Source organism: Lepisosteus platostomus, chromosome 9 (genome assembly GCF_059453375.1).
Source record: "Lepisosteus platostomus isolate fLepPlt1 chromosome 9, fLepPlt1.hap1, whole genome shotgun sequence".
Lineage (NCBI taxonomy): Eukaryota > Metazoa > Chordata > Actinopteri > Semionotiformes > Lepisosteidae > Lepisosteus > Lepisosteus platostomus.
Window position 1 is genome coordinate 42,524,258 of NC_142619.1, and position 16,426 is coordinate 42,540,683.

The following is a 16,426-nucleotide window of genomic DNA, read 5'->3' on the forward strand; positions in this document are numbered from 1 at the left end:
TGGAAGTCCCCCTCCAACCCACTATTATACACGGTCAGATTGTAGACATGTTAGCATTACAAGTATTTTGGCCTGATCATAGATAAAAATTTAAGGTGGAGCAAATGTTGGGAGACCATTTATAAAAAAGGCCAATAGACCTTTTTTCTAAGGATGATTTGCCTCTTTAAAGTGCAGATAACTATTTTAACACTTTTCTATAAATCTTTTATTAGGACTGTTAAACATTTGTTTGTTGTTTTAACATTTTTTCTGTTGGCATAATAACATCAGCACTGCAAATTGTAATTGGTTAGGAAAAATAGTGAACATCAAAATCATCGGGGTATATCAGATCAACTTAAATGCTTTCTACAAGCATCTACAAGGATTCTAAAGAAGGCCACAGCATCACTCCAGTGTGAATTTACACAACTCCCATTTGGGAGACAGCACTGTGTTCCAAGGAGTAAGGGTTATAGATCTAGGACATTGTTTATCCCCTCTGAAGTTTCACATTGGCATGATGTAAAATAATGATATGTCTTATTGTATTATAGTTTTTATAATATGTGTTTTTTGTAATAGAATATTGTTTGTACTGACAAATTTGTCCTCACTGTTAACCCAATTTATTTATTAGAGAACTATAAAGGTGTGGGTTAAAAAGTATTCATTATGAAATTTATTTTTTCTGTTGTCCAGGTAAAATAAGAGCTCTACTGTTGTCAAATGGGTTACACATTAATATTATCGATATGATGAAAAAACACTCCACTTCTCCTGATGTTGCAGAGAGTGCATGTAGGCTACTTTATAAACTTTTCCAAGTAAGGTAGGTAAAGATTCATTGTACTATATATATTTTAAATTGTTTTGCATACTGAAGTCTAATAATTACTGGTATGCCTCCACAACATTGCTTTAATTAAAAAATAAATATCAAAAATTGAAAGGAAACAAATAGGTAATTAGATGTTCACTCATTAAAACACCATTTTAAAAAATATTTTGTTTAAAATTCTGTCTGTTCATGTACAGATTTCTGCTTTTCACACCTCTCACCCAGATCTCCCTTTTTTTGGACACTCTTTCTCACCTGTGTACGTCCTCACCTACTCTGTCCTTTGATCTCCTGTGATTCGTATTCCAGCCACCTTACTGTCTCTCACTCACACCTGCAGAAGTCTCCATAGATGAAGCGTTTTGCGGCTTTTCAGTGTGGAATTAACCTTTCTTTGTTCCTTTAAAATACCGATGGCACATTACACAAAGAGGAACCTTTTGTCTGTGTCTATGACTTGTATTAGCTTGCAGTTATGAGTGTTCACTTGTATTGAATCTAATCACGACTTTCCTGACTGTGTTGAACATAATTTATTTAGCCAATAAGATCTTGTATAACATTCAGTCCTTATTGAATATGTTTGTTTCTTACAGGAAACAAAAATATTGCATTTACACTCTCTATTATGACTCAATTTCAAGTCCTGGAATGAATCATTCAAGATATTTCTTGGTACTGCAACTAAACCTTGAGATTGTTTAGACAGTGGTTAGCTTGGAAATAGAATTCTAATATTTAAGGAGATAAGGTATTTTTTAAATCAACAGTTTTTTTTTCAGTCCCTGTAAATCAAAATCACGGTTCATGTTGATAGTAAAATTTAAGTCTGCCCACACAGGAAGGCTGTAACCACAGAATTGTGTGGTTCTCTCATGGAATTTCCCAGAACTGGTCTTACCCTTCTCCCATTACTGAGCTTTTTCACAACATCTGTACCTGTTCATTTACTGTACAAATGTTTAAAAAGGTGAAATGACCGACAGCTCGGTTTTAAAATAAAAAAGTACAGCTGTGAATTATTTGTATTAGACACGTGAAAATAGATGTTAATATATGTTAACAAGTCTAGAAAATAATTAACATAGTATGTTGTTTATGTGAATCGAGAGCCCATTTAATTTTTATGTTCTCTAAATCAGTGAAAGTGCCACATACATTGAGATTGAGATATTATATTACTGTATTTCAGAATGACAACCCTTGATGAAGTGACCATGGCCATGGCTGAGATATTAAATGCCATGAAAACCCATAACTCTGTGCTTTCAGTTCAGCTTGAGGGACTTCGAGCTAGCTTGATGTTGCTTAATCCAGGTGAGTGGTCAGCAGTAGAATCTTTAAAAAATGTTGTTTAATAAAGCAATCTCATCCTAAACACTTTGGAAGAAAGAAAAAGCAAAATAAAAATCTTCATTTTAATGTTTTTACTTTTCTGTGGATTACATAGAATGTCATGGTGATTTCACTCAATAGACAAACATTTTCAGTAGATTACAGGCATACATGGCAGACTTCTTGAAGAATATGTGTATAAACTCTTAAATATATTTATAAGTCTTCAAGAGGTGTGGTGTAATAACCCCATTACAATGTTGTGTCTCTGTATTCATGTCCCCTTAGGTTTTTGGCATACTTTAAGTATGCTATAGAAAAACATGCTAATAATATAAAACCTTGAATTTTCTATTTTTTATGTTGTGTGTTTTTTGTTTATCTCTATTGTGTGTTTTGCCTTATTAGTATATTAGGGATTCTTGGTTGTAATTCATCTTGGAAAAAGGCATCAGTGTAATGCAGAAATGTAAAAAAGATTACTGTAAATGTATTCACAGATTTATTAAAAATTCCTCACAGAAAGCAGCACTTGCAGTGACCTCTAATCCTGTTAAGGATTAAATTGTTTTATTTATGTTGTATGCATTTTGAAAGCTGAGTGTAGACTATAAAGGATGCAGAAATATAAAAAAAAAACAAAGTGCTGTCCTCAAATTTTCAAGAACACTGAATCAAAGGTAAATTCTAAGTGTTTTGTAGCTTTATAGTAGTTAGGTACTTATTTTTTTATTGTTTAATTTTCAAGGTATAACTGTGACTGAATCTGATTCTGGTCAACATGTGGATTTACAGAACTGAAATAGCAATGGTTTCCCTTAGGCTCAGATCTTCCAAGGCCATTTAATAATTTTTACTTCACTGTAAGGGACATGTCTGCTAACATTAGTATATCAAAATAATACATGTGCAAAATATAAAAAATAAAATTGTTATACTAAACTGCTGCCAATATGCCTTGATTGATTTGGTGGACATTTATTATTTTAGACAGAAGACTGAAAGAGCATGGATCTTCTGTAGGTGATCCTGACATGGTAGATGTTACTCTGAAAGTCCTTAAAAATCAATGTGTCTTAGAGGGAGCCCACACCGTGTTTTTAGAAGCATTGAACAAGGTAGGAATACTCTTTTGGTATAATCACACATATATTAGGCTATGCAATAAAAAACAACATTTTATTTAGTTTGAATTTGTTTGTAATTTGTAATATTGCAATTAAAGATTATTTTGTATCTTCAGACACACACACACAAAAGTGTGTATACCTTTTATACATCAGCATAAAACCTAGTTTACTATTTTATCTAATTGAAAGAGGTAATTTCTTAGATTAGAAGCTGAAGTAATTTAATGCTTGTGAAACAAAATTTTAAGAAAGTGACCCCAGCCTAATTCTTTAATATACTGTATGGAACATACTATATGTACATAAAACATGAATATACAAAACACATATACATATTTATTTTATATTTTTAATTCTTTCTCGATTCACATAAACATTATGGGTAACAATAAATCAGTTTAGAAACAAAAGTGGATTTGAATGTTACGATACACTGTTGTTGTTGCTTAATATTTAAATTACACTCAGGCAAAGTTACAAAACCTGCAGGATGTGACAAGTGGCCTCCTCTCATTTGTGACATTTTGTCACAGTTTCCTTTAGTATTAACTTCTCAAGTGAGAATCATCTTATAAAAGGGTAATTTATTCGGCACTCATACAGTACATAAAAAACATAGACATGAATGTCTAAACAGTGTGGATACCATTTATTTGGAGAAACGATCAGCTACTGTAGTACTGTTCTGATTCTACCAGTTCTCATTAGTTAGGTTAATATTCAGTTATTTTATGTTTATATGCTATAGAACATGGACTAATCGTGGTTGTTTCTCATTCGTAACTTGGCCTCCATTCATGAATTCTATTTGCTGGGGTCTTTTTGTGGATATTCCATTTATAGTGTTTTTAATAAGGATGAAAATATGGTAAAAAGAAGAAATGCTTAAATCTTTTTCATGAAAAAAAACAGCATAAGGAGAAATTCTTTTTCGGTGACCCTTCATCATACCATGTATTTGTACTCATTTTTGATGATTGTACAACTACTACAGATGCTGCTACAAATAAAGTGTAAAGTGTGAAACATGTTTTTTTTGTTTTCTATCTTAGATGTGCTTACGATTATCCACAAGTATGAAAATTCTTTACTTTTAAGTCAGCATGTATATTTAATTTAATTTGATTTCTGTATTGAATTGTCAGTTCATTGGCAGTCCAGCCATTCAGGAGTGTGGCCTAAATGTGCTTTCTGCCCTGGCTGAAAGTTCGGGTGCATTGGAGCTTATGTCTCAGCAAGGAGCATTAGACACAGTGCTGCACACTCTGCAGATGTTTCCCGAAGAAAAAGGTGAGGAAAGGTTCCTGCTTATGACCTGCATCTTGTGATTATCTTCTTCATTTTTTCTGACTTGGGGTTCGTTAGCTCTTGTTAATTCATTTTTTCAGCAAAAACAGCTAATTAAATCTACATTGCCATACATGTGTAAAGGGTATGGAAATTAGCACTGTACTCTGTAACCTTCGTATCATTAATATGCTTATTGATATTGTTTGATTACATTCATTCCAGCAGAGTTGATTTCAGAATAATGTGTGTACAGTGCACAGTAGTTCATTAAAATGGTAAATATAAGGTATAGCATAGAGAGTAATAAAGTGGTAATAGCATGTCTTACAGGATTTAAAACACAAAAACACTACAGATAACTAGTTATTTAAATCTCACTGAAGATCACTTTATCAGGCATATACAATTTCTTGCATTAGGAATTTGTCTTTTCGCATACCCCAACTTGCTCTCCATGAGACACACAGACAGGGAGAGAAGCTTGGTGTCAGAGCGCAGGGTTTGCCATTCATACGGTGCCCCTGGAGGAGATGGGGTTAAGGGCTTCGTTCAGGGGCCCAATTGAGTAGGAATCCTCTCCCGGATGCAGGATACAAACCGGCAACCTTCCAGACACATTTGCAGATCCTTAGTCACAGAGCCACCGCACTGCCCATTAATGTTATATGTTTTATTATATGTTTATTGTTCATAAAATATAAAATATGTTTTATTGTTCAAGTATAGAATACATTTCAGGCGTTTAACACTGTGTATCACCTAAGAAATGCAGTGTATAAGTATCAGTTCATAGGGATTATGGGGAACACAATGAGAAAATTATTGTCTTCTGTACATTTATTGTCTTTTTTCTTTTTTATAATAGAAATACACTTCTTGGCACTCAATCTGCTTCATTCACTTATCTCAAAGCAAAAAATATCACCAGCAGCTGTCCCTGTTTTGGCATCTGTTCTTATGAAATCTTTACAGCGATACCATGACAATCTGGAAGTTCAGTTCAAGGTAATGTCATTTGAGGCCAGGTATTTTTTGAATAATTTAATTTCTAACTTGTTTGTATTCATGCAGTCAGAAACATCTCATACTGTGCAGTTTACAACACATTTGAATAATCTTTGATGCCTATTTAGAATACAAGATGTAAACATTTTCATATAGTTGAAGAGATCTTTATTACCACATCAGTAATTTCATAAGCATATTTTGATAGACACAAAAATGCTTTCATACATTTTTCAGCTCCTATTTCAGAGATCTCCACTATTAAATTTATTGAAGAGCTTGAACCCAGCGATAATGACCACATACACTGCTTTCCACTTCGGTCCTCTATAGTGTATACAGGATTACTGGAATTTAGTTCACATAAATTGTGAAAAATAAATAAATAAAAAAATAAATAAAAAATAATCATTTTCACTGTCAGTGAATCTTAGAGAACCTTCTTATAGTAGAAATTAGGATGTATCTCCAGCTGATATTCCAGTATTTGGAAGCTTAATAATAAAAACCTATTTGAATTGAATATGATTTTTTAGAAATACGTACAGACAGCACAGTTGACAGAGATTGTGTTTTTAGCACTATCGAGTGTCATATAATACTCATTTTTTAAGTGCTTCATTCCAATTCAGGGTCATGGGGGAACCAGAGCCTGCCGTGGCAAGCAACAGGCATAAGGGACAGTACACCCTGGATGGGACACTAGTCCATCACAAAGCATAAATAGACACATACATGTATACACCTGCAGGAGGGGCAGTTTTCCCAGAAGCCCCATTATGTCTTTGGACTGTAGGAGGAAACCCATGCAAAATTGAGGAGAACATACAGACAGCACACAGATAGCACCATATGTCAGGAACTGAACCCAGGGCCAAGTGCTGTGAGTCACTACACCATCATGCTGCCCCCTGTGGGATAATCTTTCATTACAAAAGAAAAAAGTGATAATTTTGTGCAATACAATGTGCAACCCCATTGTACATCTAAGAACATAAGAAAGGTTACTAACAAGGGGAAGACTTTTGGCCCATGTAGCCCATTTGGTAGTTAGTAGCTTATTAACCCAAAGATCTTCTCCAGCAGTTTCTGAAAGAAGCCATGGATTTAACAACATGGCTGATCTGCTTTGTTGCATACTCCCACAAATTTTTGGGTAAAAAAGTGCCTCCTTTACTCGGTTTAAAATACATTTCTACATAGTTTTCACTTGTGCCTTCTGGTTCTTGTTTAAAGGGGAACTGCAACGTTATTTTCCTAGTTTGGGGTGAGAAAGAATCAGCACTGATGAGTGCATTTCAGATCACAATGAAAGTAAAATGTACAAAGTAAGATGTAAAACCTCCAGTTTTAGAGGAAATCTCCAGATGCCTGCAGTGCCATCACTGTCCAAGATTTGTAGCGAGGCAACAAAACTTCTGGTGACTTGAAGCAGCCCTATTGTATTGTAAACAAGCAGGCTTGTGAATTCATCTCTTTTAATCCAATAGAAATATTGCTCTCAACTTTGAGTTGGTTTTGCCAACAAATACTGTACTACTTGTTAACTTTGCATGCAAATCATGTTGAAATGTTTCTGAGGTGAAATGTCTGCTGCACAACCTGTAATTATTCGCTCGTGCTACAAATTAGATTAGTCATTACAGTGACTAATGAGCAGGAAGGGTCACAATTCTTGTGACCACTTATTCCAGCTACTGGTGAGACCAGACGTCTTCAACAAAATGGTGACCATAGAGTACTTTCACAAAGTTCACAATTTTGTGCTTAATTCAGAATTCATAAAATTTTCATCAATTAACTTATCTTATTACTTAGATTTAATATCCAGCCTGAGAAATTAGGACTGCAGTTCCCCTATTAGTGTACAATCTGAAGAATTCTGCTGGGAAGAATTCTGCTGGGAAGAACTCTGTCAATGTTTACTTATTTTTAGGAAGCAACCATTGTTCTGTACAGCTGGTGGGTAGTTTAATTTTACATTGGAGTATGAAGTGCCTTTTTTTGTCAAGTATACTCTTATTGCTTTTAGGGACTTCAAGTTGCATGGAAATTACTCAATCTATCTACAATTGCTGCTGAAGAGCTTGCAAAGGAGTCTTTCGACACAGTGATTTTTCAACAGATGAATAATTGTCTTCTTGAACAAAAAAACAATTCAGTGAGTTTTTCTTAACCTACAAAAGCTTTTAAGCTTCGTAGTTTTGCAAACAAATGTAGACTTTGACTTTTCTGTGTTTCAGGTTCTGAACTTGTGCTGCATGTGTCTTTCAAAAATGGCACATGACAGTGACATTAAATACAGCATGCTTGAAAAGGCCTGTGCAGTATGTGATATAGTAATGGCTGAATGCCTGATTCAGCTTGGGGCTGATATAAATAAGAAAACAAAGAAGGAATCCCTGATTTGTCAGGTAAGAAAAAAATGAAGTACGCATTTTTATCCTGACTAAAGTGATATTTATGGGTATATAGAGAGATATTATTTATTTCTGTAACTGTATGAAAAAAGGAGGTGTGGTATAACACTGCACAGTTTTACTGATCATTTACTTTACCTGATGAAAAAGATTAACTAATGGGTTCAGAATGTTGTCTACCATGTCCTCCTACTGTCATTGTGCTATTGCTCTTCTGTAATTTTCTGTTGGACAGGTATGTGAAAGAACAAGTTGTCCAGAACTGGTGGAGTTGCTGTTAAAAAGTGGAACACATGAGCAGCATATTCGAAAAGCCCTGAACATCAGCATCAGAAAGCGTGATGGTCCTGTTATTAGCTTGCTGTTGAAGAAACTGGGGCTTGATCTAGCCAACAATGCCATCTGTCTGGGTGGATTTCGACTCGGACACATTGAATCCTCCTGGTTAAGTCCATTGTTTTTGGAACGCAGAACTTGTAGTTTTCGAAGAAGAACAAGTAGGTTTGATTTATATATTGTTGTCTGCTATAAAATTACATTTTCTTACCTAAACTTTAATTAGTCAGTGGGCCTAATCTGAGGATTCATTTACTCACTCTTCATTGTTAATACATGTTCTGGAGTCTGAAATAAAAACAGCATTCTGCATTTTCTTCAAAGAATACTGCAAAATATATTTATACACAGGCATATGCAAGATATATGTGTAATATGTTTTATTTGTTCTCATAAAAGATTGCATTAAATATATACATGCATTAAATATATTTGACTATATAGATTATAGTCAAGTATAAGTCTGTCCCGACACCAGCTTCAGTAAATGTGTCAAATGACCTCCTTCATTTGTAATTGTTCTTATGTGCTTATGCGTAAAGTTCTAGAATTCAATCACTTCTGTCTTCATTGGTTTACATTTGCCATTCCTTTCTCATCTTTGTGGTCTAGCTTTCAAGTATCATGCAAAATGAGCTTTGCATATATTATCCAGAAGAAATCTAGTGTCAAAATATCTGGAATTTCCTCTCAAAAATACCCTGCGTTGTAAAGACAATCTTAACACCTTTACCTCTTCAATCGAGGAACTTCAGTGACACAGTGTTCTCCGAAACAAGAGAGGGGCAAAACAACAAACCATCTTGCATGCCTATGTCTAACACATGACACTATTAAAATTAGTTATTATTTCTTGACTGTCCTGTGTAGCTTTCCTTGGGCTGAATACATTTTAGATATTTGTTTCTTTAAATGTCACATCAAATGTATTAATTATAGAAATTATTTCATTTTATGTTCCATGTACAGGCAAAGGGATTTCGCTATCTAGAGTCATTTTAAAATACCAGAAACGACAGGCTGCCTTGGAGTCTCAGAGATCCATTTCTGATGTGTCCAGTTCGGGATATACATCAGATGAAACCGAAGACTGGGTGCTTTCACCTCAGGATGACAGCAGTGCTTTTATAAATGAAGACATAGAAAGTGATGGTAGGGATGATTTTGGTGTTAATTTGCACATTGGTATTTTCATGTTTCCTGTGATTACAATAAATAATTTAAGTTAGGGGTTACCAACCACGGTTCAAAGCAGTTCAAAATCAGTCTTTGTAAGATAACTAGGAAAAAAGTATGTCATATGTTTAAAGGCAGCTATGGAATACACTCCTTGCAATCACATTTTTGTCATGGATCACATTGTTGCACTGTGCAATCTTGATCAGATTGCATGCTTTCACTAACTTTGAAGAGAAGCTCTATTTCCTTGTGATCAGATAAGTTCACCATGGACAAGTATCCAGTCAGTGAGCAGTGACAAGTCACATGGCAATCTCTTGGCTGTGAGATGCTCTTGCTTCTGATTGATTGCATGCAATCAGGTTTAATCACACTGAACATTGGACTACATGGAAATGCAAAATGTAACACAGCCTTAACTTAACTTAACGTATTGCAGTACTCAATGTCCCACATTTATGTAAGCATGCTCTTCATTTCTAGACAAATTAAAATGCATAATAGACATATTCCCATGCAAAGTAATTGACTTAAAATAATAGTAAAATAGTAAAAATAAATATGCAATACCTTAAATAAGTAATTCATTGAACTACAGAACACATATGATACATAACATACAAAACTCAGACTCGGTCTCGAACTCAGTCTGGAACACTATTGGGAGAATGCTACACAATCCTTCCACAAGAAATTCCATCATTTTGTGTTTTATTGTTTGTTGTGTGAAATGCAGCCTCAGGCACCTCTCAGGTGATCAGTTGGGTTGAGATCTGGTAACTGGGACAGTTATGGCATAAAGTTTATTGTTTTCATGTTCATCAAATCAATCAGTGACCCCACATACCCTGTGGATAGGGGTTCTGTCATTGTGGAAGAATCCACTCTCTTCAGGATAAAAATGCTTCACCCTAGGATGAATGTAATCGCTCAGAATGGCTTTGTTATTATTGGCGTTTACCTTACACTCAAAGGGTTGAGTGGACCTACACCATGCCAGGAGAATGCAACCCACACCCAGAGCTCCCAGAACACTTAACCATGGGAAATCAGCACTCAAGCCTACAGGCTTTTTTTTGAATTCGTTTGTAAATGCAACGTTTCTTAAATTCTCTTCCATAAAAATAATACAGTAACTCAGTAAAAAGCAGTAAGTATATTGTTAACTTGATGTTAACATTTTTTCTTACGTATTTCTGACTCAATTGTACTACAGTATACATGTAAGGAATGTATTTTTTTAAATGTATCATACTGTAGGTATTGTAGAAACCAGCAAGAAAAAACAACATTTTGGAAAATTTTTGACGCTAGCTAGTCCTCACTTGGAATAATTGTTGGAAACCACTGATTCCACAGTAAACTTGTTAAAAAACGTTTCTGATAATATGTTATTTATGTCTTAAAATTTAACAGGTAGCGATGGGATACTTCATATGAAGAGGATATCTCAGTCTGATCTTTCTGGGGAATTCCGTGGAAGTTTTGAAACTGCTCAGAAAGTAAGACATAGACATCCCAGTTCTGAGGTAGGATTATTTTTTTTCTAAGGAAAGTTTTCCATGAATGGTAGTAATATAGCCCATCTAATTAAAATATAAAGCAGCCATATGAATTGCTGTAGTCAAAAATAAATAATGAATTGTATAAATCACATACTGTATTTTAGAAAACCAGCCATGGCCTGGATAGCATCAAAACTCTCTATCCTCCCTGTAAATGAAACTTTCAGGATATGGTTTCATGAGGTAAGAGGAAGAAGGCTCTGACAAAAAACTCCCATCAAACTCCCATGAGTTTGAAACTAAGGATGGGCTGAAGTTTTGATATAATTCCGTTCTGCAGTACCATTTTAAATTTGATGTACTGTAGACATTATTCCTCATCTTTTGATCTGTGAAGCCTTCATCAACATTTTCAAGAATTTGGTTCCCCTGCAGGTTGCCTTCTACCAGATAACAGATTTCTAACCAAAACTGCAGACATGACAGCAAATCATTTTACTATCAGCAGTTATGTATTTGTTTTAGTTTTAAGACTGAACAAGTTTCTTTCCATCAATAAATCTAATTAAGCAAGAATAAAATTAGAAGAGAGCTCCTTCTTTACCGGTCATTGCAACATTTGCAAGTCGAGTTTTAACTGTACACTAACCCCACCCGGTTTCCAATAATTTGGAAGGCGCAGAAATGAGATTATAAAATATTTGTTGTATTTTTTAATAGGCCACCTCTTATTAATGCCCATTTTCAGTTTGTATGCTGTGCCTACCTGTGGGGGTCATCCTCTGTTGGGTTTTTCTAAATTATTTAGGGGATTTGAACAAAGAGATCGATTGGTACAGCATGATGTGTATGGAGGAGACTATAAACATGCCTGCAGAACAATTCAGTTAAATTATATTTACTGAAAAACAAGCTATATATATACAGTGCCTTGCGAAAGTATTCGGCCCCCTTGAACTTTTCAACCTTTTGCCACATTTCAGGCTTCAAACATAAAGATATAATTTTTTTATTTTATGTGAAGAATCACCAACAAGTGGGACACAATTGTGAAGTGGAACGAAATCTATTGGATTTTTGAAACTTTTTTAACTAATAAAAAAATGAAAAGTGGGGCGTGCAAAATTATTCGGCCCCCTTGCGTTAATACTTTGTAGAGCCACCTTTTGCTGCGATTACAGCTGCAAGTCGCTTGGGGTATGTCTCTATCAGTTTTGCACATCGAGAGACTGAAATTCTTGCCCATTCTTCCTTGCAAAACAGCTCGAGCTCAGTGAGGTTGGATGGAGAGCGTTTGTGAACAGCAGTTTTCAGCTCTTTCCACAGATTCTCGATTGGATTCAGGTCTGGACTTTGACTTGGCCATTCAAACACCTGGATACGTTTATTTGTGAACCATTCCTTTGTAGATTTTGCTGTATGTTTGGGATCATTGTCTTGTTGGAAGATAAATCTCCGTCCCAGTTTCAGGTCTTTTGCAGACTCCAACAGGTTTTCATCCAGAATGGTCCTGTATTTGGCTGCATCCATCTTCCCCTCAATTTTAACCATCTTCCCTGTCCCTGCTGAAGAAAAGCAGGCCCAAACCATGATGCTGCCACCACCATGTTTGACAGTGGGGATGGTGTGTTGAGGGTGATGAGCTGTGTTGCTTTTACGCCAAACATATCGTTTTGCATTGTGGCCAAAAAGTTCGATTTTGGTTTCATCTGACCAGAGCACCTTCTTCCACATGTTTGGGGTGTCTCCCAGGTGGCTTGTGGCAAACTTTAGACGAGACTTTTTATGGATATCTTTGAGAAATGGCTTTCTTCTTGCCACTCTTCCATAAAGGCCAGATTTGTGCAGTGTAAGACTGATTGTTGTCCTATGGACAGACTCTCCCACCTCAGCTGTAGTTCTCTGCAGTTCATCCAGAGTGATCATGGGCCTCTTGGCTGCATCTCTGATCAGTCTTCTCCTTGTCTGAGCTGAAAGTTTAGAGGGACGGCCAGGTCTTGGTAGATTTGCAGTGGTCTGATACTCCTTCCATTTCAAGATGATCGCTTGCACAGTGCTCCTTGGGATGTTTGAAGCTTGGGAAATCTTTTTGTATCCAAATCCGGCTTTAAACTTCTCCACAACAGTATTACGGACCTGCCTGGTGTGTTCCTTGGTCTTCATGATGCTCTCTGCGCTTTCAACAGAACCTTGAGACTATCACAGAGCAGGTGCATTTATACAGAGACTTGATTACACACAGGTGGATTCTATTTATCACCATCAGTCATTTAGGACAACATTGGATCATTCAGAGATCCTCGCTGAACTTCTGGAGTGAGTTTGCTGCACTGAAAGTAAAGGGGCCGAATAATTTTGCACGCCCCACTTTTCATTTTTTTATTAGTTAAAAAAGTTTAAAAAATCCAATAGATTTCGTTCCACTTCACAATTGTGTCCCACTTGTTGGTGATTCTTCACATAAAATAAAAAATGTATATCTTTATGTTTGAAGCCTGAAATGTGTCAAAAGGTTGAAAAGTTCAAGGGGGCCGAATACTTTCGCAAGGCACTGTATAAGTTATATTTCTTTTTTTATGGAGGTTGAAAGTTAAAGAGATAAAGGAAACAACCTTTTTCTTTTTTCTGTACAGGGAGAAAGTGGGGATTCAGAGCAAAGTGAGGTGCATCGTCAGAGGTTGAGCAGGAGGTCGTCAAACCAGCAAAGTTAGTGATTAATGTTTCACTTATTCTGAAACGTGCTGAACTGGCAACCTTCCCGTGCCAGTGCCGGTATCCAAATGCTTGGGTGGTTTGCATGTTCTTCTTTAGTTTGCCTTAGTTTTTGCCAGGGTCTTAATTTTCTCCCCTATCTTCGATAGCTTTTCTAAAGTGTCCCTTTCCCCATGTCTTTGCAGAGGATTGGTATTCCTTACAGTGGGAGTGCATGCTCTGGGTCCTTTTTGTGCCCTTTGGTTCCAGAATAGGCTGTAGCTTCCCATGCCCTTCACCAGGATAACATGCTTTCTGATTTATTTTCTAAATCTTTTTGTAATGTAATGATAATCTAGTGAAAACTATGGAACATTGTAATTGTTTAAATAAACAGCCAGCAATATAATGTTCCCAACTGCATGATATTAATGCACTTTTGTCACTCTAACAGGTAGATTTTCTTCAATTCTAACATCACCAGAGCATTCATCTTTGTTTAACGTGGACAAGGAATGTATTAAGTTACTTGACCTTTCTGCGAATGAATTAGACAGTCTAAACACCATTGCTGGGCAGAACTCGATCACAGCTTACTTGGAACACATAGTAAGGCTGGAGCTGAATCAGAACAACCTAACAGAATTTTCTCTGACTCTGTGTGAAGTATGTATACTATACCTTTGCTTTCTTGTATGTCAGCCTAACTGTTAAACATTTTGCAAACAGTTAAATGGGGCATAATAACAGGCCTAGTGGTCTAGTGGTATAAGAGTAAAGGAAAAAAGAGATTAAGGGTGAAATATTGACCCCACTATATCTAAAAAATCAAAATGATTTAATTTTGTTACAAAATTTGGTCAGGTTTACTTATTACCGTTTCACATACATATTACATTTCCACGTCTTCAAATCATTTACATTTTGAAAATAAAACATCCTGCTGTATGTGTACATCCAAACTCAATTTTCAGGATGATACAAATTTGCTTAAAATATTTTTTTGTCCTTTGTTCTTTGTAAGAGTCATTGAAAGTGTTATTGGTTTCAAACCTCATTTGTTGCATGTTTAGAGTTTTTCATTATTTTTTTCTTTTCTATATTTATTTGTACCAATATCAGGGAATTATTATTCACTGATACTGATACACTGATACAAGGATACCTTGTCTTTCTTCCTATGTTTAAGACTCTGAAAGGTGTGACTCACTTGGACCTACACAGCAATAAGTTCCAGTCCTTGCCTACTGGTGTGCTAAGCATGCTCTCCCTCAAGGTTCTCAATTTGTCAAGGAATGACATTGGCCCTTGCCTGTCACTGGACCCCATGATAAGATGCTCAAACCTGAAGCAGCTTGTGTTGTCCTATAACCAACTTTCTTCTTTTCCTGACCACCTTGGGCAAGTTATACAAACTTTGGAGGAACTGTACCTTGAAGGGTAAGTAGAACCAAAAGTACACATCAGAGATTTATTTTACATATTTTAATATTGCAAATGCAGAAACTTCAGAAACTACCAGAGGTAAGAAAAAAAGCTTTGCCACTTTTTTGTTGAAAAATAACTGTCACAGTATTTTTATTTTTCTGTTACAGAACATTTCAGTTAAACTTATGCTCAGTGGCATTCATTAGTGTTCTCACCCTTCAATTAAATATACCGCTGGCACAGATATCCAAGTGTTCCAAATATTTTTGGGTTTCTTTATGGTGGTAAAATTAAAATATTAATGTTGGATTTTAATTATTCAATAGATAGAAAGGATTTTCAAGTCCTTTACAGTAGATCTACAGTATGTGATAACTTCTTATTACATGCACAAAAGACAGTCAGAATTAAGTTATTTCCTCTATCGAGTACAGAGATGTAGCCAGTACAGCACACCATTTCATGTCTTAAACATAATTGAGACTAACGCCAAGCTGCAGGAGATTGTCTGCCTAGCAAAATGCTTTCTTCTGCTGGCATCTGGAAGTGAAAAAAAGAAGTACTGTATAAAATGGTAAACTGAAAATATAGAAAACAGCTTCCCAGTAGAATACTGTACATATTTGGGTAATAAAATTTAAAAGTGTAACTGCTGAAGTTAAATATCAGAAAGGATGGTAGAAAGGATGCATACATTTTTTCTCCTGCATCCAGAGATAGAGAATATGAATTGTATAATATAAAGACAAAAGTGAACCCATGTCATATTAGTCATCCCGAGTGTTTAATAATTTGCAGTAATAAACTTTAAAAATGTTTAAATGCAAATAGGTTATTATTGCCTCATTCAAAATCAAATTAAAACTAATTATTTGTATTAGGAATTTTTTAAAGTACCGAAATTCAGTAGCGTTTGGTAAAGATCTGATTTTATTTGTGCTGTCATATCATCACATACACTGCGGAAACTTTACCCATCACTATACAATATATTGTAGAAATGTTATATTCATCAGCTTTTGAGAAAATGTAACATGTAAGCAAGTATCTGTGCCATAGATCTATAATATATTTTGAAATATATTTTTTTTAGTAGTGAAGGGGATGGAAAAAAGTAAATTTGAACTTAAAACCTAAACAGTATTTTTACTTCTTCACATGATCTTCCAAAATGCTGATATATTATTTAAGATACAGATATATGCAAGCATATATCTGTATCTTAAATAACTGTTTTTCCTAATATGGAAATTTCATGTTGATCCCAGCACTAAATAAATATTT

The 16,426-nt window shown here is 35.3% G+C and overlaps 1 protein-coding gene across 4 annotated transcripts in view; it reads left to right on the forward strand.

Moving 5' to 3' along the window:
• The window catches only part of lrrk2 (leucine-rich repeat kinase 2), a 54,368-nt gene that overhangs the window by 8,728 nt on the left and 29,214 nt on the right, over positions 1–16,426 (forward strand). For all 4 annotated transcript variants that reach the window (XM_088645093.1, XM_088645089.1, XM_088645091.1 and 1 more), the window contains 13 exons: positions 685–814; positions 2,016–2,140; positions 3,149–3,276; positions 4,434–4,578; positions 5,444–5,583; positions 7,616–7,744; positions 7,827–7,997; positions 8,239–8,500; positions 9,309–9,491; positions 10,935–11,047; positions 13,657–13,729; positions 14,169–14,380; positions 14,904–15,154. In XM_088645093.1, the coding sequence (XP_088501219.1) occupies positions 685–814; positions 2,016–2,140; positions 3,149–3,276; positions 4,434–4,578; positions 5,444–5,583; positions 7,616–7,744; positions 7,827–7,997; positions 8,239–8,500; positions 9,309–9,491; positions 10,935–11,047; positions 13,657–13,729; positions 14,169–14,380; positions 14,904–15,154 (2,062 nt within the window). The remainder of the gene's footprint in view (positions 1–684; positions 815–2,015; positions 2,141–3,148; positions 3,277–4,433; positions 4,579–5,443; positions 5,584–7,615; positions 7,745–7,826; positions 7,998–8,238; positions 8,501–9,308; positions 9,492–10,934; positions 11,048–13,656; positions 13,730–14,168; positions 14,381–14,903; positions 15,155–16,426) is intronic.